The 25,368-nt window shown below is 41.7% G+C and overlaps 1 protein-coding gene across 1 annotated transcript in view; it reads right to left on the bottom strand.

The window, feature by feature from the left end:
• LOC139383347 (glutamyl-prolyl-tRNA synthetase 1) overlaps positions 1-25,368 on the bottom strand; it is a 94,334-nt gene that overhangs the window by 37,034 nt on the left and 31,932 nt on the right. The window contains exons 12-13 of the mRNA XM_071127852.1: positions 25,298-25,357; positions 2,950-3,060 (exon numbers count right to left, since the gene is read on the bottom strand). Of these exons, the coding sequence (XP_070983953.1) occupies positions 2,950-3,060; positions 25,298-25,357 (171 nt within the window). The remainder of the gene's footprint in view (positions 1-2,949; positions 3,061-25,297; positions 25,358-25,368) is intronic.

Here is a 25,368-nt window from a genome sequence, read left to right as displayed (position 1 = left end):
TTCATTTTCATGCCAGCCTGGTAGGCTATGCTGCTGTTGTAAAGAGAAGCAATGTGCACAGAAAAGTTGATGAAATAAATATAGTAGGCCAAGCCTACAGAAAGTTGATGGGACCTTCTTAAGAGGCATGAATTACATGTTTGTCCTCAACAATCTACACACAACAACCCATAATGACATGTTGAAAATAGGTGTAGACATTTTTGCAAATGTAACAAATAAGTATCCAGATCACTTGTTATGAGACTTGAAATTGGGCTCAGGTGCATCCTGTTTCCATTGATTATCCCTGAGGTGTTTCTGCAACTTGGAGTCCACCTGTGGTAAATTCAATTGATTGGACATGATTTGGAAAGGCACATACGTCTATATAAAAAGCTCTCATGGTTGACAGTGCATGTCAGAGCAAAAACCAAGCCATTTCAAAGGAATTGTCCAAAAACGCCACAGAATTGGGGAGAAAACAGGGTAAGTAAAAAATAGAACTTGGTCACCAACAGAGCTCCAGGGTTCCTCTGTGGAGATGAGAGAACCTTCCAGAGAGACAACCACCTCTGCAGCACTCCACCAATTCAGGCCTTTATGAAAGTGGCCACATGGAACAACTTCTCAGTAAGGCACATGACAGCCAACTTGGAGCTTGCCAAAAGGCACCTAAAGGACTCTCAGACAATGAGATGAGAAATAAGATTATCTGGTCTGATGAATCCAAGGTTGAGCTCTTTGGCCTGAATGCCAAGTGTCACATCTGGAGGAAACCTGGCACCATCCCTACGGTGAAGCATGGTGGGGGCTGTTTCATGCTGTGGGGATGTTTTTCAGCGGCAGGTACTGGGAGACTCGTCAGGATCGAGGGAAAGACGAACAGAGAAAATAACAGAGATCCTTGATGAGAACCTGCTCCAGAGCGCTCAGGACCTCAGACAGGGGCGAAGGTTCACCTTCCAACAGGACAACAACCCTAAGCACACAGCCAAGACAACGCAGGAGTGGCTTCGGGACAAGTCTCTGAATGTCCTGGAGTGGCCCAGCCAGAGCCCGGACTTGAACCAGATCTAACATCTCTGGAGAGACCTGAAAATAGCTGTGCTGCAACGCTCCCCTTCCAACCTGACAGAGCTTGAGAGGATCAGCAGAGAAAAATGGGAGAAACTCCCCAAATACAGGTGTGCCAAGCTTGTAGCGTCATACCCAATTAGACTCGAGGCTGTAATCGCTGCCAAAGGTGCGTCAACGAAGTACTGACTAAGGGTCTGAATACTTCTGTATATGTGATATCAGTTTTTTACAAAAAATTCTAAAAACGTGTTTTTGCTTTGTCATTATGGGGTATGTGTGTAGGTTGATGAGAAGAGAAAAACATTTATTTTAGCATAAGGCTGTAACGTAACAATGTGGAAAAGGGGGTCTGAATACTTTCCAAATGCACTGTATACAGTTCAATAGATTTTCTGCATGCTCCCTATCTGGTTTTGGTTGTTTAAATTGGCATGATTTTTCCATCCCAAAACTTTCCACTTTTACGACCTGCCTAAAAATTTAACACAATTATTATTATTATTTTTTAACATCCCTCCATATTAAAAGGGATAGTTTAAGATTTTGGCAATGAAGCCATTTATCTACTTCCCCAGAGTCCGATGAACAGGACCAGCTACTGTGCTGCTGGCATCAATTTAATTACGCTTTTTTGCCAACGTTTACTGACACCAGTTCACCAATTTATCACCAATTTACCAGCTATGTCTATCGACAATTGTTGCAGTTACATCATGAACAATCTATTGAAATGGTTACTTGCATAGAGTCTATTAGACATGTATCTAGCTAAACAAAGAACCATAATCCCAACTCATGACATTATTACCCTGCATGAATCTGCAGGTGGCTAACCAACCAGGTTCAATGTTAGCTTGCTAATGTTAGGATATAACTAACAAAGCAAATGGCTCTGAGAAAGGAATAAATATGACTACACAGATCATACACGTAACATTAGCAAGCGAGCCAGCCATCCAGCCAACATTAGCTAACAGTACACCAACTTGAAATTAAAATTAGAAACGTGTAATATCTGAAAATGTAGCTAGCTAGACTATCTTACATCATGGATGGACACTTCAAACTGTCACGGATGCCATGGTTGCCCTTAGTTTGAAGATGTAATCCAGAGACCGGTGTTTTCTCCAGCTATCATACTCTAATTCCACTGATTTCAGAACTCAGTCCCCCAGAAAGTGGAGAGCAACACTTATGCAGTTCTACTAAGTGATATGTTTTTAAAAACTGCGTTAGAAAGGATTACCTACACATACTGACCAGTTCAAATAGACAGACGCGTGCGACATGGTAGACCAATCCAAACTAATCTCTTGGCACTCATTATCTCAGCCAATCATGGCTAGTGGGAAGGTTGTTGGCTTTTTCTGTGGCTGAACCAACTAGGCTCGTAATTTAACAATTGTATTCGTATTTACAGATGGCATACACGTTGGTTATTAAGGAACATGAAAGTTCACATGTTCCCGAAGGCATTTCTGCCTCTCAAAAAAAACGTGTGAAGCACTAACACGCGACATACGCCTAGTTTCCTGAAATGAGTCACAAATACAATTGTGGACTGCAGTTTAGAAACCCCTCAATTAGGCTATTCATTATGGCAAGATTTAGTTGGTTGATTATTTACTTCTCATCACATCCTCAACTTGACTTGTGGGGGGGGGGGAACTATCCATTTTAGCATTGTCAGAGTAATATACACATCATGCTTTGGCTGCTGAACACTAGATAAGAATGCAATACTTCTATCTAGTCAGGGTGTGTCCAAAATTATACCCTAATCCCTATACCATGCACTACTTTTGGCCAGGCTTTGGTAGTATAGGAGTACACATCATAGGGAATAGGTTGCCATTCCATAAACAAGAGTGGAAATAACAGTCAATGTACCTTGGGGTGTTTGACGGCCATCTTCATCTCCTCTGGTGCTTCAGGGATGACAACGGGGACGGAGTAGGATCCTGACAGGGCTGTGTATCTGGGCGCCACTGGGTCGACAACCTACAGACACATGGGAGAGGTTCATTATTGCAATGGTGTCCTGTGTAGAGACAGAAATTCTCATTCAATATCCTGACTAAACACATAGGACATTTCAATTGGACCGGAGTGCAGGGATGAGAGAGAAAAGGATAGAAAGTAGTTTGAGAAGCCAGTTTTCAGTATGCATTGCCAACAACACAGACAACGGGGAAAAGAAGACCCATTCTGAAAGGAAATCTGCATCCAATGGCCATGAGGTGGTGAAGTCCCTTCAATTTTTCACATCCTGTAGCCTATTCAAAACAGACCCTTAGAATACCCTGCTTTCATGATAAGACAGATATTTCAGTGCCAAAGGTTTTGCTTATTGGAGTTTATTGATCCTAGTTGTCATGTAGGTAGGGGTAAAGTGACTGCATAGAAAATAAACAGCGAGTAGCAACAGTGCAAAAACAAAGGGGGAGGACAATTTTTTTAGCCTTCTTCTGACACTTCTTCTGACACTGCCTGGTATAGAGGTCCTGGATGGCAGGACGCTTGGCCCGAGTGATGTACTGAGTGATATACTGGGCCATACGCACTACCCTCTGTAGCACCTTGCGGTCAGATACCGAGCAGTTGCCATACCAGGCGGTGATGCAACCGATCAGGACGCTCAATGGTGCAGCTATAGAACTTGGAGGCTCTGGGGACCCATGCCAGATCTTTTCGTTGTCAGTGATCATGCCTACCACTGTTGTGTGGTCAGCAAACTTAATGATGGTGTTGAGAGACATGCACGCACCCCTGAGGGGCCCCGTGCTTGGCCACGCAGTCGTGGGTGAACAGGGAGTACAGTAGGGGACTAAACACATACATTTAAGGGAACCCTTGTTGAGGACCAGCATGGCAGATGTGTTGTTGCCTTCCCTTACCATCTGGGGGCGGCCCATCAGGAAGTCCAGGATCCAGGTGCAGAGGGAGGTGTTTAGTCCCAGGGTCCTTAGCTTAGTGATGAGCTTTGTGGGCACTATGGTGTTGAATGCTGAGCTGTAGTCAATTAACAGCATTCTTCTTTTGTCCAGGTGGGAAAGGGCAGTGTGGAGAGCGATTGAGATTCTGTGGATCTGTTGGGCCGATATGCAAATTGTTGTGAGTCCAGGGTATCTGGGATGATGGTGTTGTGAGCCATGACCAGCCTTTTCAAAGCACTTCATGGCTGCCGACGTGAGTGCTACGGGTCGATAGTCATTTAGGTAGGTTACCTTCGCTTTCTTGGGCACAGGGACTATGGTGGTCTGCTTGAAACATATAGGTATTACAGACTCGGTCAGGGAGAGTTTGAAAGTGTCAGTGAAGACACTTGCCAGTTGGTCCATGCATGCTCCGAGTACACATTCTGGTAATCCGTCTGGCCTCACAGCCTTGTGAATGTTGACCTTTTTTAAAGGTCATGCTCACATCGGCTACGGAGAGTGTGATCACACAGTCATCTGGAACAGCTGGTGCTCTCATGCATGCGTGCACCATCATGCACATGTTAATTTTGTCTATCCCCACCAGACGCAGGTTAAAATACCTAAACCAACTATATTAGTTGGGGGACAGGTCGAAACATTCATGGACATTTAGCTAGCTTGAGGTTGCTATCTAATACGTCCTGGGAGAAACGTTGGGTTGTTATTTAACCTGAAATGTGTATGGTATGTTTTTTGCTTTTTCTTGGTAGACATTTCACCCAACTTGAGTCACATAATCGTGTTCTCTACTCCGACAATTACTTCCCATATAAAAAGGGGAAACTTAGTTTTTAGTTCTTTGATTAATCTCTCCTCGTTCATTCTTCTTCTGTGGATTTAATACGGCGGTTGGCAACCAACTTGACTGGAATGCGGACCACATTCATCTATCACCCACCCACGTGGTTTAGTATGCTCGAAACAACCAATGAGTAGACGGGAGAGGTAGGACTTGCAGCCTGTAGACCCACAAGAGCAGTTTGGATGAAATGTTTGAATAACATGTAGGTGTACATCTATTTTGCAACGCTCGCACACACAAGGCTGGCGGTTTGGTCAGCATGTGATGTTTGGGAACAACACATTAAGTGACACTGCATATATTCAAGCAGAGTACTGTCTGCATCATGTTATGGGTATGCTTGTAATTGTTAACCAGTTGCATCTCTAGGGGCGCTATTTCATTTTTGGATAAAAAACGTTCCCGTTTTAAGCGCGATATTTTGTCACGAAAAGATGCTCGACTATGCATATTCTTGACAGTTTTGGAAAGAAAACACTCTGAAGTTTCAGAATCTGCAAAGATTTTGTCTGTAAGTGCCCCAGAACTCATTCTACAGGCGAAACCAAGATGATACGTCAAACAGGAAATGAGCAGAATTTCTGAAGCTCTGTTTTCTAATGTCTCCTTATATGGCTGTGAATGCGACAGGAATAAGCTTAGACCTTCTGCCATTTCCCCAAGATGTCGGCAGCATTGTGACGTATTTGTAGGCATATCATTGGAAGATTGACCATAAGAGACTACATTTTCCAAGTGTCCGCCTGGTGTCCTGCGTCGAAACTGGTGCGCAAAGCCATGTGCAAGTATTTTTCCATTTGATTGAGAGGAGAAACCATGCTTCCACGAACGATATATCATCGAAGAGATATGTGAAAAACACCTTGAGGATTGATTCTAAACAACGTTTGCCATGTTTTCAGTCGATATTATGGAGTTAATTTGGAAAAAAGTTCGTGTTTTGAGGACTGAATTTTCGGGGTTTTTTGGTAGCCAAATGTGATGTACAAAACGGAGCTATTTCTAATACACAAAGAATCTTTTTGGAAAAACTGAGCATTTGCTATCTAACTGAGTCTCCTCATTGAAAACATCCGAAGTTCTTCAAAGGTAAATGATTTTATTTGAAGGCTTTTATGTTTTTGTTGAAATGTTGCGTGCTGGACGCTAACGCTAATGCTAACGCTAAATGCTACACTAGCTAGCTACTTTTACACAAATGATTGTTTTCCTATGGTTGAGAAGCATATTTTGAAAATCTGAGATGACAGTGTTGTTTACAAAAGGCTAAGCTTGAGAGATGGCATATTTATTTCATTTCATTTGCGATTTTCATGAATAGTTAACGTTGCGTTATGGTAATGAGCTTGAGTCTGTATTCACGATCCCGGATCCGGGATGGGGAGATCAGAAAGGTTAAGGACTGGGGAGTTTTTCCAGGATAAAAAAATAAACGGAATGGAGCTAAGCACAGGCAAAATCCTAGAGGAAAACCTGGTTCAGTCTGCTTTCCACCAGACAGAGATGAATTCACATTTCAGCAGCACAATAACCTGAAGCACAAGGCCAAATCTACTCTAGTGTTGCTTCCCAAGAAGACCGTGAATGTTACCGAGTGGCCGAGTTACAGTTTTGACTTAAATCTACTTGTGCCTGGTGGAAAGCAGAAAAAAAAGGTTCTCATCTACGATTTTACTTGTGCTTAGCTCTATTCTGTTTTTTTTATTCCCCAAATAATCCCTAGTCCTTGCATATGACAAGCATACCCAAAACGTGTAGCCACCACACAAATGCAGTGCATTCGTAAAGTATTCAGACCCTCTGACTTTTCCCACATTTTGTTATGTTACGTCTGCTAAGATGGCGCCCACTCAGCTAAGACGGTGCCAACAGAGAAGGTCACCTTGCTTCAGGTCCTTAGGAAACTGCTGTAATTAGTTTTTTAAATGTATTATTTCTTAGTCCAGAAAATCTCAAGTGGTATTACATCTTTACATTTGTGTGTATATAAAGGTAGTCGTTGTGAATTTGTTAGATTACTGCACTGTCGAAACTAGAAGCATAGCTACACTCACATTAACATCTGCTAACCATGTGATCAATAACATTTGATTTATTCTAAAACTTCTCTCATCAATCTACACACAATACCCCATAATGTCAAAGCAAAAAAATATATACAAAAATAAATAAACTGAAGTGTGTTCTGACCCTTTACTCAGTACTTTGTTGAAGCAAACTTGGCAGCGATGACAGCCTCGAGTCTTCTTGGGTATGACGCTACAAGCTTGGCACACCTGTATTTGGGGCGTTACTCCCATTCTCCTCTACATATCCTTAAGCTCTAACAGTTAGGATGGGGAGTGTGGCAGCAGAGGATGTACATAACAGCCTTATTCTAAAATATATATATATTTGTTTATGTATCCTCAAATTTACACACAATACCCCATAATGACAAAGAGAAAACAGGTTTAGATACTTGCTAATTTAAAAAAAAAAAAAAAAACAGAAATACCATATTTACCTAAGTATTCAGACTAATTTATGAATTTAAAAAACTATTTAAATCCTTTTCGAATTATGATGAAACGTAACAAAAAAATGTGGGGGGAAAAAAATCAAGGGGTCTGAATACTTTCCCGAATGCACTGTATGAAGAGCAGTACTCAGTGATGTGTTGTATTTGCCCCAAACATAACACTTTGATTTCAGGATATAAAGTACATTTCTATGCAGTTGGCTTTAGTGCCTTGTTGCAAAGAGGATGCATGTTTTGGACTATTTTCTATTCTGTACAGGCTTTTAGGTTAGTATTGTGGAGTAAGTACCTAAAATGTCAGTTATTTTAGTTTTTTTTGGGGGGGGGGGGGGGGGTTATTGTAATTGTCGGCAACATTTCCAATCCCCCATAAATACACATATAAAATCAGCCAAAAAGAAAACGGCCCTTTTTCAGGACCCTGTCTTTCAAAGATTTGGATTTTTACGAATTAACTTCAAAGATCTTCATTGTAAAGGGTTTAAACACTGTTTCCCATGCATAAATAATTAATGAACATACACCTGTGGAACGGTCGTTAAGACACTAACAGCTTACAGACGGTAGTCAATTAAGGTCACTGTTATGAACACTTAGGACACTAAAGAGGCCTTTCTACGGACTCTAAAAAACATCAAAAGGAAGATACCCAGGGTCCCTGCTCATCTGTGTGAATGTTCCTTAGGCATGCTGCAAGGAGGTATGAGGACTGCAGATGTGGCCAGGGCAATAAATTGCAATGTCCGTACTGTGAGACACCTAAGACAGCGCTACAGGGAGGCAGGACAGACAGCTGATCGTTCTTGCAGTGGCAGATCACGTGTAACAGTACTTGCACAGGATCGGTATATCTGAACATCACACCTGCGGGACAGGTACAGGATGGCAACAACAACTGCCCGAGTTACACCAGTAACACACAATTACTCCAGGAACACACAATTACTCCATCAGTGCTCAGAATGTCCGCAATAGGCTGAGAGAGGCTAGACTGAGGGGCCTGTAGGCCTGTTGTAAGGCAGGTCCTCACCAGACATCACCGGAAACAACATCGCCTAGGGGCACAAACCCACCGTCGTTGGACCAGACAGGACTGGCAAAAAGTGCTCTTCACTTACGAGTAGCGGTTTTGTCTCACCAGGGGTGAAGGTCGGTTTTGTGTTTATCGTCGAAGGAATGAGCGTTACACTGAGGCCTGTACTCTGGAGCGGGATCAATTTGGAGGTGGAGGATCCGTCTGAGGCAGTGTGTCACAACATCATCGGACTGAGCTTGTTGTCATTGCAGGCAATCTCAACGCTGTGCGTTACAGGGAAGACATCCTCCTCCCTCATGTGGTACCCTTCCTGCAGGCTCATCCTGACATGACCCTCGGTATGACAACGCCACCAGCCATAATTCTTGTTCTGTGTGTGATTTCCTGCAAGACAGGAATGTCAGTGTTCTGCTATGGCCAGCGAAGAGCCTGAATCTCAATCCAATTGAGCACGTCTAGGACCTGTTGGATCGGAGGGTGAAGGCTAGGGTCTTTCCCCCCAGAAATGTCCAGGAACTTGCAGGTGCCTTGGTGGAAGAGTGGGGTAACATCTCACAGCAAGAACTGGCAAACCTGGTGCAGACCATGAGGAGGATGCAGTACTTAAGCACTGCAGTACTTAATGCAGCTGGTGGCCACAGCAGATACTGACTGACTTTTGATTTTGACCCCACCCCTGGTTCAGGGACTCATTGTTCCATTTCTGTTAGTCACATGTCTGTGGAATTGCTCAGTTTGTGTCTCATTTGTTGAATCTTATGTTCATACAAATATTTGCTGATGTTTGCTGAAAATAAATGCAGTTGACAGTGAGGAAGTACATTTCTTTGCTGAGTTTATATTATTAAAAAAGGAATGAACTGCAGAGATCTACAGCTGAGGTGGGAGACTCTGTCCATAGGCCAACAATCAGTCGTATATTGCACAAATCTGGCCTTTATGGAAGAGTGGCAAGAAGAAAGCCATTTCTTAAAGATATCCATAAAAAGTGTTGTTTAAAGTTTGCCACAAGCCACCTGGGAGACACACCAAACATGTGGAAGAAGGTGCTCTGGTCAGATGAAACCAAAATTGAACTTTTTGGCAACAATGCAAAACGTTATGTTTGGCGTAAAAGCAACACAGCTCATCACCCTGAACACACCATCCCCACTGTCAAACATGGTGGTGGCAGCATCATGGTTTGGGCCTGCTTTTCTTCAGCAGGGACAGGGAAGATGGTTAAAATTGATGGGAAGATGGATGGAGCCAAATACAGGACCATTCTGGAAGAAAACCTGATGGAGTCTGCAAAAGACCTGAGACTGGGACGGAGATTTGTCTTCCAACAAGACAATGATCCAAAACATAAAGCAAAATCTACAATGGAATGGTTCAATAATAAACATATCCAGGTGTTAGAATGGCCAAGTCAAAGTCCAGACCTGAATCCAATCGAGAATCTGTGGAAAGAACTGAAAACTGCTGTTCACAAATGCTCTCCATCCAACCTCACTGAGCTCGAGCTGTTTTGCAAGGAGGAATGGGAAAAATGTCAGTCTCTCGATGTGCAAAACTGATAGAGACATACCCCAAGCGACTTACAGCTGTAATCGCAGCAAAAGGTGGCGCTACAAAGTATTAACTTAAGGGGGCTGAATAATTTTGCACGCCCAATTTTTCAGTTTTTGATTTGTTAAAAAAGTTTGAAATATCCAATAAATGTCGTTCCACTTCATGATTGTGTCCCACTTGTTGTTGATTCTTCACAAAAAAATACAGTTTTATATCTTTATGTTTGAAGCCTGAAATGTGGCAAAAGGTCGCAAAGTTCAAGGGGGCCGAATACTTTCGCACGGCACTGTATATTTTGTATTTGAGATTCTTCAAACCAGCCACCCTTTGCCTTGATAGCTTTTCACACTCTTGGCATTCTCTCAACCAGCTTCATGAGGTAGTCTTTGCATTTCAATTAACAGGTGTGCCTTGTTAAAAGTGAATTTGTGGAATTTCCTTATTAATGCGTTTGAGCCAATCAGTTGTGTTGTGACAAGGTAGGGGTTGTATACAGAATATAGCCCTATTTAGTAAAATACCAAATCCATATTATGGCACTAACAGCTCAAATAAGCAAAGAGAAAAGACAAAGGTCATTCAATCCGGAAAAAAAACATTTCATAGTTTTGATGTCTTCACTATTATTCTACAAAGTAGAAAAGAGTACAAAATTAAGAAAAACCCTGGAATGAGTATATTGGTTCAAACCCAAGACGACTTTAGGCTGGAATCACTGCAAAAGGTGCTTCAACAAAGTACTGAGTAAAGAGTCTGAATACTTATGTAAATGTAATCCGTTTTTATTTTTAATACATTTGCAAACATTTCTAAAACCCTGTTTTTGCTTTGTCTTTATGGGGTTGTGTGTGTAGATTGACGGGAAAAAACTATTTAATACATTTTAGAATAAGTCTGTAACGCCTTCTTTGTAGTGACTGGGTGTATTGATACACCATCCAAAGTATAATTAATAACTTAACCATGCTCGAAGGGATATTCAACGTCAGCTTGTTTTACCCATCTAGCAATAGGTGCCTTTCTTTGTGAGGCATTGGAAAACTTCCCTGGTCTTTGGGGTTGAATCGGTTTTAAATTCACTGCTTGACAGAGGGACCTTACAGATAATTGTACGTGTGGGGGACAGAGATGACGTTAAACACTATTTTGAGTCCATGCAACTTAAGCACATTTTTAGGCTTGCCATAACAAAGGATTGAATACTTTGACTCAAGACATTTAAACTTTTAATTTGATTGAATTTATAAATATTTCTTAAAACATTATTCCACTTGGACATTGAGGGGTATTGTGTGTAGGCAAGTGACAAAATCTCACTTGAATCCATTTTAAATTCAACAAACTGTGGAAAATTTCAAAAGGACTGCGAATACTTTCTGTATACTTATACAGGCACTGTAGACATTTATTTATTTTAAATTTATTCGGTAATATGATCATAATGATCAATACTTTATATCTACGTACTTTAAATAATTTTTCATTTTTGAGTGGCAGCCAACAGGACAATGCAAATTGCTTTTGAGAATGTTTTAGTTTGTGTAGCGTACTTGTAGCCCCCACCCAACAACAAAAAATGTTTAAAATATATACAAATTTGGTTAAACAAAAAAGGTAACACACTGTCAAACCCAGTAATGATGTCATTCACAAGCTTTGCACAGAGTCAGTTGGTTCGGTGAAGGAGATCTGAGGCAGGGTTAGTTTTCATTGGGACTAAGTGTTAAAGATGAAAATCAGCATATTCTGCGTTATGGTCACAATCAAAGTACTAGGGTAGTGAACTGATTTTAGCATTAGCTGTAAGCTATCAAGGAAAGTTAGCCCCCAAAGCTGTATCTTCTTGCATTGAAAATAAAGTGTTCTAGCTTTATGGACATTGTGTGGCGAACAGTAAATAACAGTTCTACATGCCGAGGTGCATTACTCAAGTGTGTTAACTTCTAGGCAGAACGAGTGTGGAGCTAACATGACACAGCCCAGAATCCCAGTGCAGTGGTTCCTTGTCAGGACAGGTTAGAGAGCAAGCACTAGCAATGAGTAAGTGGAACAGACAAGAGATATACGCGGTGAGCTCGTGCTAAAGGGGGACATCAGCTGCGCTGACTCAATCAGTATCCAACATGACACATTTCATAAAAGTACCGAAAGAAACCAATTCTAGTACCAAACCGTTTTTTATGTTCTGACATCGAAAAAGTACTTTAGTTCTGGTACACTGTGCAGCACTATAAAGCACATAGATGAAGGGGTGGAGGGAGGAAGCGAGGGAGTGGAGGAGTAAGAAGAGTACCTTGATACAGCTAATTGGCAGCTTGGAAACAGAAAGAGTGAGATGCAGTTCAATGTCAAATACATGAGGAAGCGCGAGAGAGAAGAGGTTCAGCGAGGGCAAGAAAAAGTTCAGGCAGGATGGGGTAGGGTTACATGTATGTCAATCCATCCTCCCCACCACACACCCTCTCCTCATCGCAGATACCACAAGCTTAAAGGAGAAACAAATGTTTTCCCTAGCTATGACATACATACAGTTGAAGTCGTAAATTTACATACACCTTAGCCAAATACATTTAAACTCAGTTTTTCACAATTCCTAACATTTAATGCTAGTAAAAATTCCCCGTCTTAGGTCAGTTAGGATCACCAGTTTATATTAAGAATGTGAAATGTCAGAATAATAGTAGAGAGAATGATTTATTTATTTAATCACATTCCCCAGTGGGTCAGAAGTTTACATACACTCAAATAGTATTTGGTAGCATTGCATGGAAATTGTGTAGCCTTCCACAAGCTTCCCACAATAAGTTGGGTGAATTTTGGCCCATTCCTCCTGACATAGCTGGTGTAAGTGAGTCCAGTTTGTAGGCCTCCTTGCTCGCACACACTTTTTCAGTTCTGCCCCAAAAAATTCTATGGGATTGAGGTCAGGGCTTTGTGATGACCACTCCAATACCTTGACTTTGTTGTCCTTAAGCCATTTTGCCACAACTTTGGAAGTATGCTTGGGGTCATTGTCCATTTGGAAGACCCATTTGTGACCAAGCTTTAACTTTCTGACTGATGTCTTGAGATGTTGCTTTAAAATATCCACATTATTTTCCTTCCTCATGAAGCCATCTATTTTGTGAAGAGCACCAGTCCCTCCTGCAGCAAAGCACCCCCACAACATGATGCTGCCACCCCCATGCTTCACGGTTGGGATGGTGTTCTTCGGTTTGCTGGCCTCCCCCTTTTTCCTCCACGGTCATTATGGCCAAACAGTTCTATTTTTGTTTAATGAGACCAGAGGACATTTCTCCAAAAAGTACGATCTTTGTCCCCGTGTGCAGTTGAAACCATAGTCTGGCTTTTTTACGGACGTTTTGGAGCAGTGGCTTCTTCCTTGCTGAGCGGCCTTACAGGTTATGTCGATATAGGACTTGTTTCACTGTGGGTATACAGCTCTGGAAAAAATTAAGAGACCACTGCAAAATTATCAGTTTCTTTGGTTTTACTATTTATAGGTATGTGTTTGGGTAAAATTACAATTATTTTATTTATATACTGACAACATTTCTCCCAAATAAAAACATTGCTATTTAGAGCATTTATTTGCAGAACATATAAACTGGTCAAAATAACAAAACAAAAAAATGCAGTGTTGTCAGACCTTGAATAACGCAAAGTAAATAAGTTAATATTCATTTTTAAACACAATACTTGTGTTAACTTAGGAAGTGTTCATAAATCAATATTTGGTGGAATAACCCTGATTTTCAATTAATTAAATTCAATTAATTAATTAAAGGTTTCATGGGTCTTGGCATGCTCTCCCCCAGTCATTCACACTGATGTTGGGTGACTTTATGCCACGCCTGGCGCAAAGACTCAAGCAGCTCGGCATTGTTTGATGGCTTGTGACCATCCATCTTCCTCTTGATCACATTCCAGAGGTTTTCAATGGGGTTCAGGTCTAGCCATAACAGGGTCTTGAACTGGTGGTCCTCCATCCACACCTTGATTGCCCTGGCTGTGTGGCATGGAGCATTGTCCTGCTGGAAAAAACAATACTCAGAGTTGGGGAACATTGTCAGACCAGAAGGAAGCAGGTTTTCTTCCAGGACAATCTTGTACGTGGCTTGATTCATGCGTCCTTCACAAAGACAACTGACGAATTCTAGCCTTGCTGAAGAACGCCCAGATCATCACCGATCCTCCACCAAATTTCACAGTGGTTGCAAGACACTGTGGCTTGCAGGAATCTCCAGGTCTCGCACAAAATTTGGTGAAATTTGGTGGAGGATCGGAGATGATGGGTGCTTCAGCAAGGGGCGGCAGGTAGCCTAGTGGTTAGAGCGTTGGACTTGTAACCGAAAGGTTGGAAGATCGAATCCCCGAGCTGACAAGATACAAATCTGTCGTTCTGACCCCCTGAACAAGGCAATTAACCCACTGTTCCTAGGCCGTCATTGAAAATAAGAATATGTTCTTTAACTGACTTGCCTAGTTGAATAAAAGGTTAAAAAAAAGGTCTGGAATCGGGCAGATTTGTCTTTGTGAAGGACGCATAAATCAAGCCACGTTCATTTACAGAGTACATTGTTGAAGCACCTTTGGCAGCGATTACAGCATCGAGTCCTCTTTTGTATGATGCTACAAGCTTGGCACACCTGTATTTGGAGAGTTTCTCCCATTCTTCTCTGTAGATCCTCTCAAGCTCTGTCAGGTTGGATGGGGAGCGCTGCTGCACAGCTATTTTCAGGTCTCTCCAGAGATGTTCGATCGGGTTCAAGTCCGAGCTCTGGCTGGGCCGCTGAAGGACATTCAGAAACGTGTCCCGAAGCCACTACTACTGGCTTGTCTTGGCTGTGTGCTTAGGGTCATTGTCCTGTTGGAAGGTGAACCTTCGCCCCGGTCTCAGGTCCTAAGCGCTCTGGAGCAGGTTTTCATCCAGGATCTCTGTACTTTGCTCCATTCATCTTTCCCTCGATCCTGACTAGTCTCCCAGTCCCTGCTGCTAAAAAACATCCCCACAACATGCTGCCACCACCACGCTTCAACGTAGGCAGTTTTTCTCCAGATGTGACACTTGGCTTTCAGGCCAAAGAGTTTAATCTTGGTTTAATCAGACCAGAAGATCTTGTTTCTTATGGTCTGAGAGTCCTTTAGGTGCCTTCCGGCAAACTCCAAGTGGGCTGTCATGTGCCTTTTTACTGAGGAGTGGCTTCCGTCTGGCCACTCTACCATAAAGGCCTGACCGGTGGAGTGCTGCAGTGACGGAAGAACCTTCCCAGAATGACATCCATCTCCACAGAGGAACTCTGGAGCTCCCTGACCTAGGCCCTTCACCTGTTGCTAAGTTTGGCCAGGTGGACAGCGCTAGGAAAAGTCTTGGTGGTTCCTAGCATCATCCACTTAAGAATGGAGGCCACTGTGTTGCTGGGGACCTTCAATGCGGCAGAAATATTTCGGTACCCATCTCCAGATCTGTGCCTTGATAGAATCCTGTCTCGGAGCTCTATGGACAATTCCTTTGACCTCATGGCTTAGTTTTTGCTCTAACTTGCATTGTCAACTGTGGGACCTTCTATAGACAGGTGTGCGCCTTTCCAAATCATGTCCAATCAATTGAATTTACCGCAGGTGGACTCCAATCAAGTTGTAGAAACATCTGAAGGATGACCAATGGAAACAGGATGTACCTGAGCTGAATTTCAAGTCTCATAGCAAAGGGTCTGAATACTTACATAAATAAGGTACCTGTTGTTTTTTTTATACTCTTTTCTCTGTATACATCAATGATGTCGCTCTTGCTGCTGGTGATTCTCTGATCCACCTCGACGCAGACGAAACCATTCTGTATACTCCTGGCCCCTCTTTGGACACTGTTAACTAACCTCCAGATGAGCTTCAATGCCATACAACTCTCCTTCCGTGACCTCCAACTGCTCTTAAATGCAAGTAAGACTAAATGCATGCTCTTCAACCGATCGCTGCCCGCCTGTCCAGCATCACTACTCTGGACAACTACAAATACCTAAATGTCTGGTTAGACTGTAAACTCTTCTTCCAGACTCACATTAAGCATATCCATTCCAAAATTAAATCTAGAATCGGCTTCCTATTTCACAACAAAGCATCCTTCACTTATGCTGCCAAACATACCCTCGTAAAACTGACCATCCTACCGATCCTTGACTTCAGCGATGTCATTTACAAAATAGCATCCAACACTCTACTCAGCAAATTGGATGCAGTCCATCACAGTGGCATCCATTTAGTCACCAAAGCCCCATTTATTACCCACCACTGCAACCTGTACGCTCTCGTTGGCTGGCCATCACTTCATATTCGTCGCCAAACCCACTGGCTCCAGGTTATCTAAGTCTCGCCTTATCTCAGCTCACTGGTCACAATAGCAGCACCCACCCGTAGCACGCGCTCCAGCAGTTATATTTCACTGGTCATCCCCAAAGCCAACACCTACTTTGGCTGCATTTCCTTCCAGTTCTCTGCTGCCAATGACTGGAACGAATTACAAAAATTACTGAAGCTGGAGACTCATATCTCCCTCACTGACTAAGCACAAGCTGTCAGAGCAGCTCACAGATCACTACACCTGTACATAGCCCATCCAACTACCTCATCCCCATATTGTTATTAATTTCTTTGCACCCCAGTATCTCTTCTTGCACATTCATCATCTACACATTATCACTTCAGTGTTTAATTACTTCGCCACTACGGCCTATTTATTGCCTTACCTCCCTAATCTTACCTCATTTGCACACACTGTATATAGATTTTTATATTGTGTTAGTGACTGTACTTTTGTTTATCCTATGTTTAAGTCTGTTGTTTTGGTCGCACTGCTTTGCTTCATCTTGGCCAGGTCGCAGTTGTAAATGAGAACTTGTTCTCAACTAGCCTACCTGGTTAAATAAAGAAAGAAATATACACATTTGCGAAAATGTCTAAAAACCTGTTTTCGCTTCGTCATTATAGGGTATCGTTTGTAGATTGTTTTCCTCATCAATCAAATCCATTTTAGAATAAAGCTGTAATGTAACAAAATGGGGAAAAAGTCAAGGAGCCTGAATACTTTCCGAATTCACTGTAAATAGCTGAATATGACAGTCCATAATTTATTCATCTCAGGGATCCTACTTGAAAACAGAGAAGTCATTTCGCTCATCACTAAACAGTCAGACATGAAATCATAAAATTACACTAAAACTGTCTAGGACATCACTAAATACTTCATAATAGTGTAAATGTTTAAAGGGCAGAGTTGCCCTTTAAGGTAAGAAGAAAATTGAGGTTAATTTCTCTGAAAACATTTAACCTTTGATAGCGCTATGCAGAACTATATCATGAATTGAGAGGATGTGTAGAATGCAGACCTTGGCAGAAAATGTTGTATTTTGTAGTTTATTTGAAAATACCAACTTTTCAAATACTTGAGGTAGTTGAATATAGTTTATTTACTATGATGGGTTCTGAGTTCTAAACATGAAAATATGAAGAATCCTTATTCATGTCACTGAGGGAGATAGGGGAATGTTGAATTCTGTCAGGTTACAGTGGGGCAAAAAAAGTATTTAGTCAGCCACCAATTGTGCAAGTTACACTTCAACTATGACAGACAAAATGAGAAAAAAAAAATCCAGAAAATCACATTGTAGGATTTTTTATGAATTTATTTGCAAATTATGGTGGAAAATAAGTATTTGGTCACCTACAAACAAGCAAGATTTCTGGCTGTCACAGACGTGTAACTTATTTTTTAAGAGGCTCCTCTGTCCTCCACTCGTTACCTGTATTAATGGCACCTGTTTGAACTTGTTATCAGTATAAAAGATACCTGTCCACAACCTCAAACAGTCGCACTCCAAACTCCACTATGGCCAAGACCAAAGAGCTGTCAAAGGACACCAGAAACAAAATTGTAGACCTGCACCAGGCTGGGAAGACTGAATCTGCAATAGGTAAGCAGTTTGCTTTGAATAAATCAACTGTGGGAGCAATTATTAGGAAATGGAAGACATACAAGACCACTGATAATCTCCCTCGATCTAGGCTCGACGCAAGATCTCACCCCCTGGGGTCAAAATGATCACAAGAACGGTGAGCAAAAATCCCAGAACCACATGGGGGGACCTAGTGAATGACCTGCAGAAAGCTGGGACCAAAGTAACAAAGCCTACCATCAGTAACACACTATGCCGCCATGGACTCAAATCCTGCAGTGCCAGACGTGTCCCCCTGCTTAAGCCAGTACATGTCCAGGCCCGTCTGAAGTTTGCTAGAGAACATTTGGATGATCCAGAAGAAGATTGGGAGAATGTCATATGGTCAGATGAAACCAAAATAGAACTTTTTGGTAAAAACTCAACTCGTCGTGTTTGGAGGACAAAGAATGCTGAGTTGCATCCAAAGAACACCATACTTACTGTGAAGCATGGGGGTGGAAACATCATGCTTTGGGGCTGTTTTCTGCAACGGGACCAGGACGACTGATCCGTGTAAAGGAAAGAATGAATGGGGCCATGTATCGTGAGATTTTGAGTGAAAACCTCCTTCCATCAGCAAGGGCATTTTAGATGAAACGTGGCTGGGTCTTTCAGCATGACAATGATCCCAAACACACCGCCCGGGCAACGAAGGAGTGGCTTCGTAAGAAGCATTTCAAGGTCCTGGAGTGGCCTAGCCAGTCTCCAGATCTCAACCTAATAGAAAATCTTTGGAGGGAGTTGAAAGTCCGTGTTGCCCAGCAACAGCCCCAAAACATCACTGCTCTAGAGGAGATCTGCATGGAGGAATGGGCTAAAATACCAGCAACAGTGTGTGAAAACCTTGTGAAGACTTACAGAAAACGTTTGACCTCTGTTATATACCCTTTGTTGGCAATGACAAAGTATTGAGATAAACTTTTGTTATTAACCAAATACTTATTTTCCACAATAATTTGCAATAAATTCATTAAAAAATCCTACAATGTGATTTTCTGGATTTTTTTTTCTAATTGTCTGTCATAGTTGAAGTGTACCTATGATGAAAATTACAGGCCTCTTTCACATTTTTAAGTGGGAGAACTTGCACAATTGGTGGCTGACTAAACACTTTTTTGCCCCACTATGTTATCGTTAGCCATGAGGGATCATATGGGAGGAGAAGAGCCACAGTCTGGTACAAGTCAACATGACAGCCGTGACTTGGGGAGGAATGAGGAACTTGGGCAGAGGTCGGTTTAGATGAAGAACAGATATCACTGAAGTTCTGTATAGCAACAGATATGTATTGGCTGCTCAGAGATGAGGAGAAGGAAACTCAGCATAAATACTAGTGCTTGTGTGGATATGCTTGACTTATGCAGCTGGATGACCCAGCGGGTGAATAAACTTGGTATGAGCTTTCATAGTTGTCCGTCAGTTTTTACCCTGTTATTTATAACTTAAAATGCAACTATTTCCTTTGATTTTCAAATAGAGGTCTCTGGAAAACCAATATTTGAACGTATTTTGAATACATCTCAGAAAACCAAATAATATTTGAAGTTACTGAATATATGCCAGTAAAATACACACACACTTGAAGTCAGAAGTTGACATATAGCCGTGGCCAAAAGTTAAGACACAAATATTCATTTCCACAAAGTTTGCTGCTTCAGTGTCTATAGATATTTTTGTCAGATGTTACTATGGAATAGTGAAGTATAATTACAAGCATTTCATAAGTGTCAAAGGCTTTTATTGACAATTACATGAAGTTGATGCAAAGAGTCAATATTGCAGTGTTGACCATTCTTGTTCAAGACCTCTGCAATCAACCCTGGAATGCTGTCAATTAACTTCTGGGTCACATCTTGACTACTGGCAGCCCATTCTTGCATAATCAATGCTTGGAATTTGTGGGTTTTTGGTTTGTCCACCCACCTCTTGAGGATTGATCACACGTTCTCAATGGGAATAAGGTCTGGGGAGTTTCCTGGCCATGGACCCAAAATATTGATGTTTTGTTCCCCGAGCAACCTAGTTATCACTATTGCCTTATGGCAAGGTGCTCCATCAGGCTGGAAAAGGCATCGTTCGTCACCAAACTGTTCCTGGATGGTTGGGAGAAGTTGCTCTCGGAGGATGTGTTGGTACCATTCTTTATTCATGGCTGTGTTCTTAGGCAAAATTGTGTGTGAGCCCACCCCCTTGGCTGAGAAGCAACCCCAAATATGAATGGTTTCAGGATGCTTTACTGTTGGCATGACATAGGACTGATGGTAGCGCACACCTTGTCTTCTCCGGATGCTCCAAACAATCGGAAAGAGGATTGAGACCATGACTTTACACCAGTCCTCAGCAGTCCAATCCCTGTACCTTTTGCAGAATAGTAGTCTGTCCCTGATGTTTTTCCTGGAGAGAAGTGGCTTCTTTACTGCCCTTCCTGACACCAGGCCATCCTCCAAATGTCTTCGCCTCACTGTGCGTGCAGAAGCATTCACACCTGCCTGCTGCCATTCCTGAGCAAGCTCTGTACTGGTGGTGCCCCGATCCCGCAGCTGAATCAACTTTAGGAGACGGTCCTGGCGCTTGCTGGACTTTCTTGGGCGCCCGGAAGCCTTCTTCACAACAATTGAACCGCTTTCCTTGAAGTTCTTGATGATCCAATAAATGGTTAATTTATGTGCAATCTTACTGGCAGCAATATCCTTGCCTGTGAAGCCCTTTTTGTGAAAAGCAAAGACGACAGCACGTGTTTCCTTGAAGGTAACCATGGTTGACAGAGGAAGAACAATGATTCCAAGCACCACCCTCCTTTTGAAGCTTCCAGTCTGTTATTCGAACGCAATCAGCATGACAGAGTGATCTCCAGCATTGTCCTCGTCAACACTCACACCTGTGTCAACGAGAGAATCACTGACAAGATGTCAACTGGTCCTTTTTGTGGCAGGGCTGAAATGCAGTGGAAATGTTTTTTGGGGATTCAGTTAATTTGCATGGCAAAGAGGGACTTTGCAATTAATTGCAATTCATCTGATCACGCTTCATAACATTCTGGAGTATATGCAAACTGCCATCATATAAACTGAGGCAGCAGACTTGTGAAAATTAATATTTGTGTCATTCTCAAAACTTTTGGCCACGACTGTACACTTAGGTTGGTGTCATTAAAACTCGTTTTTCAACCACTCCACAAATTTCTTGTTAACAAACTATAGTTTGTCGGTTAGGACATTACTTCATGCATGACAAAAGTCATTTTTCCAACAATTGTTCACAGACAGATTATTTAAGTTACAATTCACTGTATCACAATTCCAGTGAGTCAGAAGTTTACATACACTAAGTTGACTGTGCCTTTAAACAGCTTGGAAAATTCAAGAAAATGATGTCATGGCTTTAGAAGCTTCTGATAGGCTAATTGACATAATTTGAGTCAATTGGAGGTGTACCTGTGGATGTATTTAAAGGCCTACCTTCAATCTCAGTGCCTCTTATCATGGGAGAATGAAAGGAAATCAGCCTAGACCTCAGGAAAAAAATTGTAGACCTTCACAAGTCTGGATCATATTTGGGAGCAATTTCCAAACGCCTGAAGGTACCATGTTCATCTGTACAAACAATAGTACGCAAGTATAAACACCATGGGACCACCCTGCCGTCATACCACTCAGGAAGGAGATGTGTTCTGTCTCCTAGAGATAAACGTGCTTTGGTGTGAAAAGTGAAAATCAATCCCAGAACAACAGCAAAGGACCTTGAGAAGATGCTGGAGGAAACAGGTACAAAAGTGTTTATATCCACAGTAAAACAAGTCCTATATCGACATAACCTGAACGGCCGCTCAGCAAGGAAGAAGCCACTGCTCCAAAACAGCCACAAAAAAGCCAGACTACGGTTTGCAATAGCACATGGGGACAAAGATAGCACTTTTTGGAGAAATGTCCTCTGGTCTGATGAAACAAAAATAGAACTGTTTGGCCATAATGACCATCGTTATGTTTGGAGGAAAAGGGGGGAGACTTGCAAGCCAAAGAACATCATCCCAACCGTGAAGCACGTGGGTGGCAGCATCATGTTGTGGGGGTGCTTTGCTGCAGGAGGGACTGGTGCACTTCAAAATAGATGGAATCATGAGGCATGAAAATTATGTGGATATATTGAAGCAACATCTCAAGGCATCAGTCAGGAAGTTAAAGCATGGTCGCAAATGGGTCTTCCATTTCGCATGAGCGAGCAAGGAGGCCTACAAACCTGACTCAGTTACACCAGCTCTGTCAAGAGGAATGGGCCAAAATTTACCCAACTTATTGTGGAAGCTTGTGGAAGGCTATCTGAAACGTTTGACCCAAGTTACACAATTTAAAGGCAATGCTACCAAATACTAATTGAGTGTATGTAAACTTCTGAACCATTGGGAATGTGATGAAAGAAATAAAAGCTGAAAGATATCATTCTCTCTACTATTATTCTGACATTTCACATTCTTAAAATAAAGTAGTGATCCTAACTAGTCTAAGACAGGGAATTTTTACTAGGATTAAATGTCAGGAATTGTGAAAAACTGAGTTTAAATGTATTTGGCTAAGTTGTATGTAAACTTCCAACTTGAACTGTGTGTGTGTATTTTGATAATGAGTGAGACAAAAGGCAATACAGTAACACTTGACATGAAGTTCTTATACATGTGGAGTAACTTTGGGATTATTACAAAAGCAATGTTGTTACATAGGACTTTGGAAATTGCATAACATTGAGTTATTTTATATATATATGCGGAATAAGTCACTATTCCTCTTTACAAAAACTACGCAAGTAAGATACAATTACCAAAGTACTATGTAACATGCTAATAAAATATTGTTTAAAGTAATATCAGTTGTAATAAGACATGAACAAAAACTGCCAACATGCTGCCAACAGTAACAATTTGATGTGATTTATTAGGATCCCCGTTAACCGACGCCAATGGAGACAGCTAGTCTTACTGGGGTCCTACAGACTAAATACTTTACAACTTACATTCATTTCAAAACACGTGTGTGTGTATGGATCTATCAGTCACAATACATGTCAGTATATACACACAATATGGATATTAAGTGTTGAAAAGAAACTAAATATTCCAACACTTGAATCAACTACAGCCAAGGTAGGTTGAAAATCATGTTAGCTTGTATTCTGAGGAGTGGTATAAACAACTTACGTAAAAAATATTTTAAAATAGTACATAAGTAGTTGTTTTGGATATCTGCACTTTTACTATTCATTTTTGACAACTTTACATCACTACATTCCTAAAGAAAATAAATTAACTTTTTAGTCCATACATTTTCCCTGACACCCAAAAGTACTCGTTACATTTTGAATGTTTAGCAGGACAGGAAAATGTAAAATTCTTTATACTTTGATACATTTTAACAATTAAATGTACTTTTGATACTTAACTATATTTAAAACCAAATACCTTTACTCAAGGAGTATTTTACTGGGTGACTTTCACTTGCGCCACTATCCCTTTAAAGATATAGTGTGTGTTTGATTCAAGAACACCGCAGCATTTTCAGGTACACTATATCAACATAAGTTGGTAGAACCCCCTTTAAATTAGAGGAATTGGCTATTTCAGCCACACCCTCTGCTGACAGGTGTATGAAATTGAGCACACAACCACGCAATCTCCATAGACAAACATTGGCAGTAGAAAGCTTTACTGAAGAGCTCAGTGACTTTTAACGTGGCACCGTCATAGGATGCCACCTTTCCAACAAGTCAGGTCATTACATTTCTGCCCCGGTCAACTGTAAGTTATGAAGTGGAAACGTCTAGGAACAACAGCGGCTCAGCTGCGAAGTGGTGGGCCACACAAGTTCACAGAACAGGACCGCAGAGTGCTGAAGCACGTAGTCCGTAAAAATGGTCTGTCCTCGGTGGCAACACTCACTACTGAGTTCCAAACTGCCTCCAGAAGCAACATCAGCACAAGAACTGTTCAGCAGGAGCTTCATGAAACGGGTTTCCACACACAAGCCTAAGACCACAATGCAAATGCCAAGGGCGGGTTTAGTGGTATAAAGCTCGCCACCATTAGACTCTGGAAGAATAATGGTCTGGGGCTGTTTTTCATGGTTCGGGCTAGGCCCCTTCGTTCCAGTGAAGGAACATCTTAAAGCTACAGCATACAATGACAGTCCACGATTCTTTGGGATAAACACCTTTGGGATAAATTGGAACGCCGACTGCGAGGCAGGCCTAATCCCCACCATCACTGACTGACCTTACGAATGCTCGTGGATGAATAGTAGCAAGTCTCCACAGCAATGTTCCAACATCTAGTGGAAAGCCTTCCTAGAAGAGTGGAGGCTGTTATTGCAGCAAAGGGGGACCAACTCCATATTAATGCCCATGATTTTGGAATGAGATGTTCGACGAGCATGTGTCCACATACTTTAGGTCATGTTGTGTATCATAAAAGTAAAAATCTAAGTAGTTGTGTGTCACTATGTATTTATACGTATCGGAATAAAATATAATTGGTTTAACTTGATTATGTACACCTAGGGCAATGGACATTCAGGATAATGGACATCATCAAAATATTCAGATAGTCATATTTAATCTAAACAATACATTTATTTCAGAGAGATTGGAATAGTATTTGTGAGGTGTGCTCTATTCATTCTATTTCTATCTTCAACATGCAGTTCCAGATAGAACCCTGCCATTAGTTGAAGGCAGCCAAATCCAGTAGTTTCTGAGATCTGTATTCAAATATTTGTAAAAAGTAGGTGCTTTCTCAGATCTGTATTCAAATAGTATGGAAAAGCAGTCACTTTCTGAGATCTGTATTCCAATAGTTTTAAAAAGTTGTCATTTTTGGGGCTCTGTATTCAAATTGTTACTTTCCACAAAGCATAGCTAAAACTATAGTTACTCCAGGTCTGGAGGAACGCAGGGGATGAGGGGAGGAAAAGGGGGAAAGCAAAGCGGGAAAATAATAGAATAAAACAAAAAGGCAGCCAGCCATGCAAGCTGTGAGTAGGCGAGCTATCAGAGAAACGAAGTGTGTGCGTGCGTGCATGCATGCATGTTATAAGCTTCCTTAAGGATTTAGTGCATTTGTTTATGCGCCAACCAATTTAGGCAACCAAACCATTAATAGTGTATAAATATGCCTAAAACCTACAATCCCAGTCTTGTCAAATCTCCCAGCAATGCCAGCATGCCAATGATTTTCATTTGCGGATTCTTAGACTTGAGCTAAAAAGAGCTTCTCCCATGCAGTGGATTTACAAAGGGGCAGGTTTCAATCATGATCAGTCCAAAACATTGTGTAGAGAAAGGGGAAGATCGGTATACATGCATGCAAACCTTCTTGTTAAAGGCCCAGATCTTGTCCCATTCCATGTTGACCACAGACCTGGATCCACCCTGGGTGAAAG

The sequence above is a fragment of the Oncorhynchus clarkii genome, chromosome 25, assembly GCF_045791955.1.
Source record: "Oncorhynchus clarkii lewisi isolate Uvic-CL-2024 chromosome 25, UVic_Ocla_1.0, whole genome shotgun sequence".
In the NCBI taxonomy this organism is placed as follows: domain Eukaryota; kingdom Metazoa; phylum Chordata; class Actinopteri; order Salmoniformes; family Salmonidae; genus Oncorhynchus; species Oncorhynchus clarkii.
The sequence above is the reverse complement of the archived record's forward strand: the minus strand, read 5'-3'. Positions and strand labels throughout refer to the sequence as shown.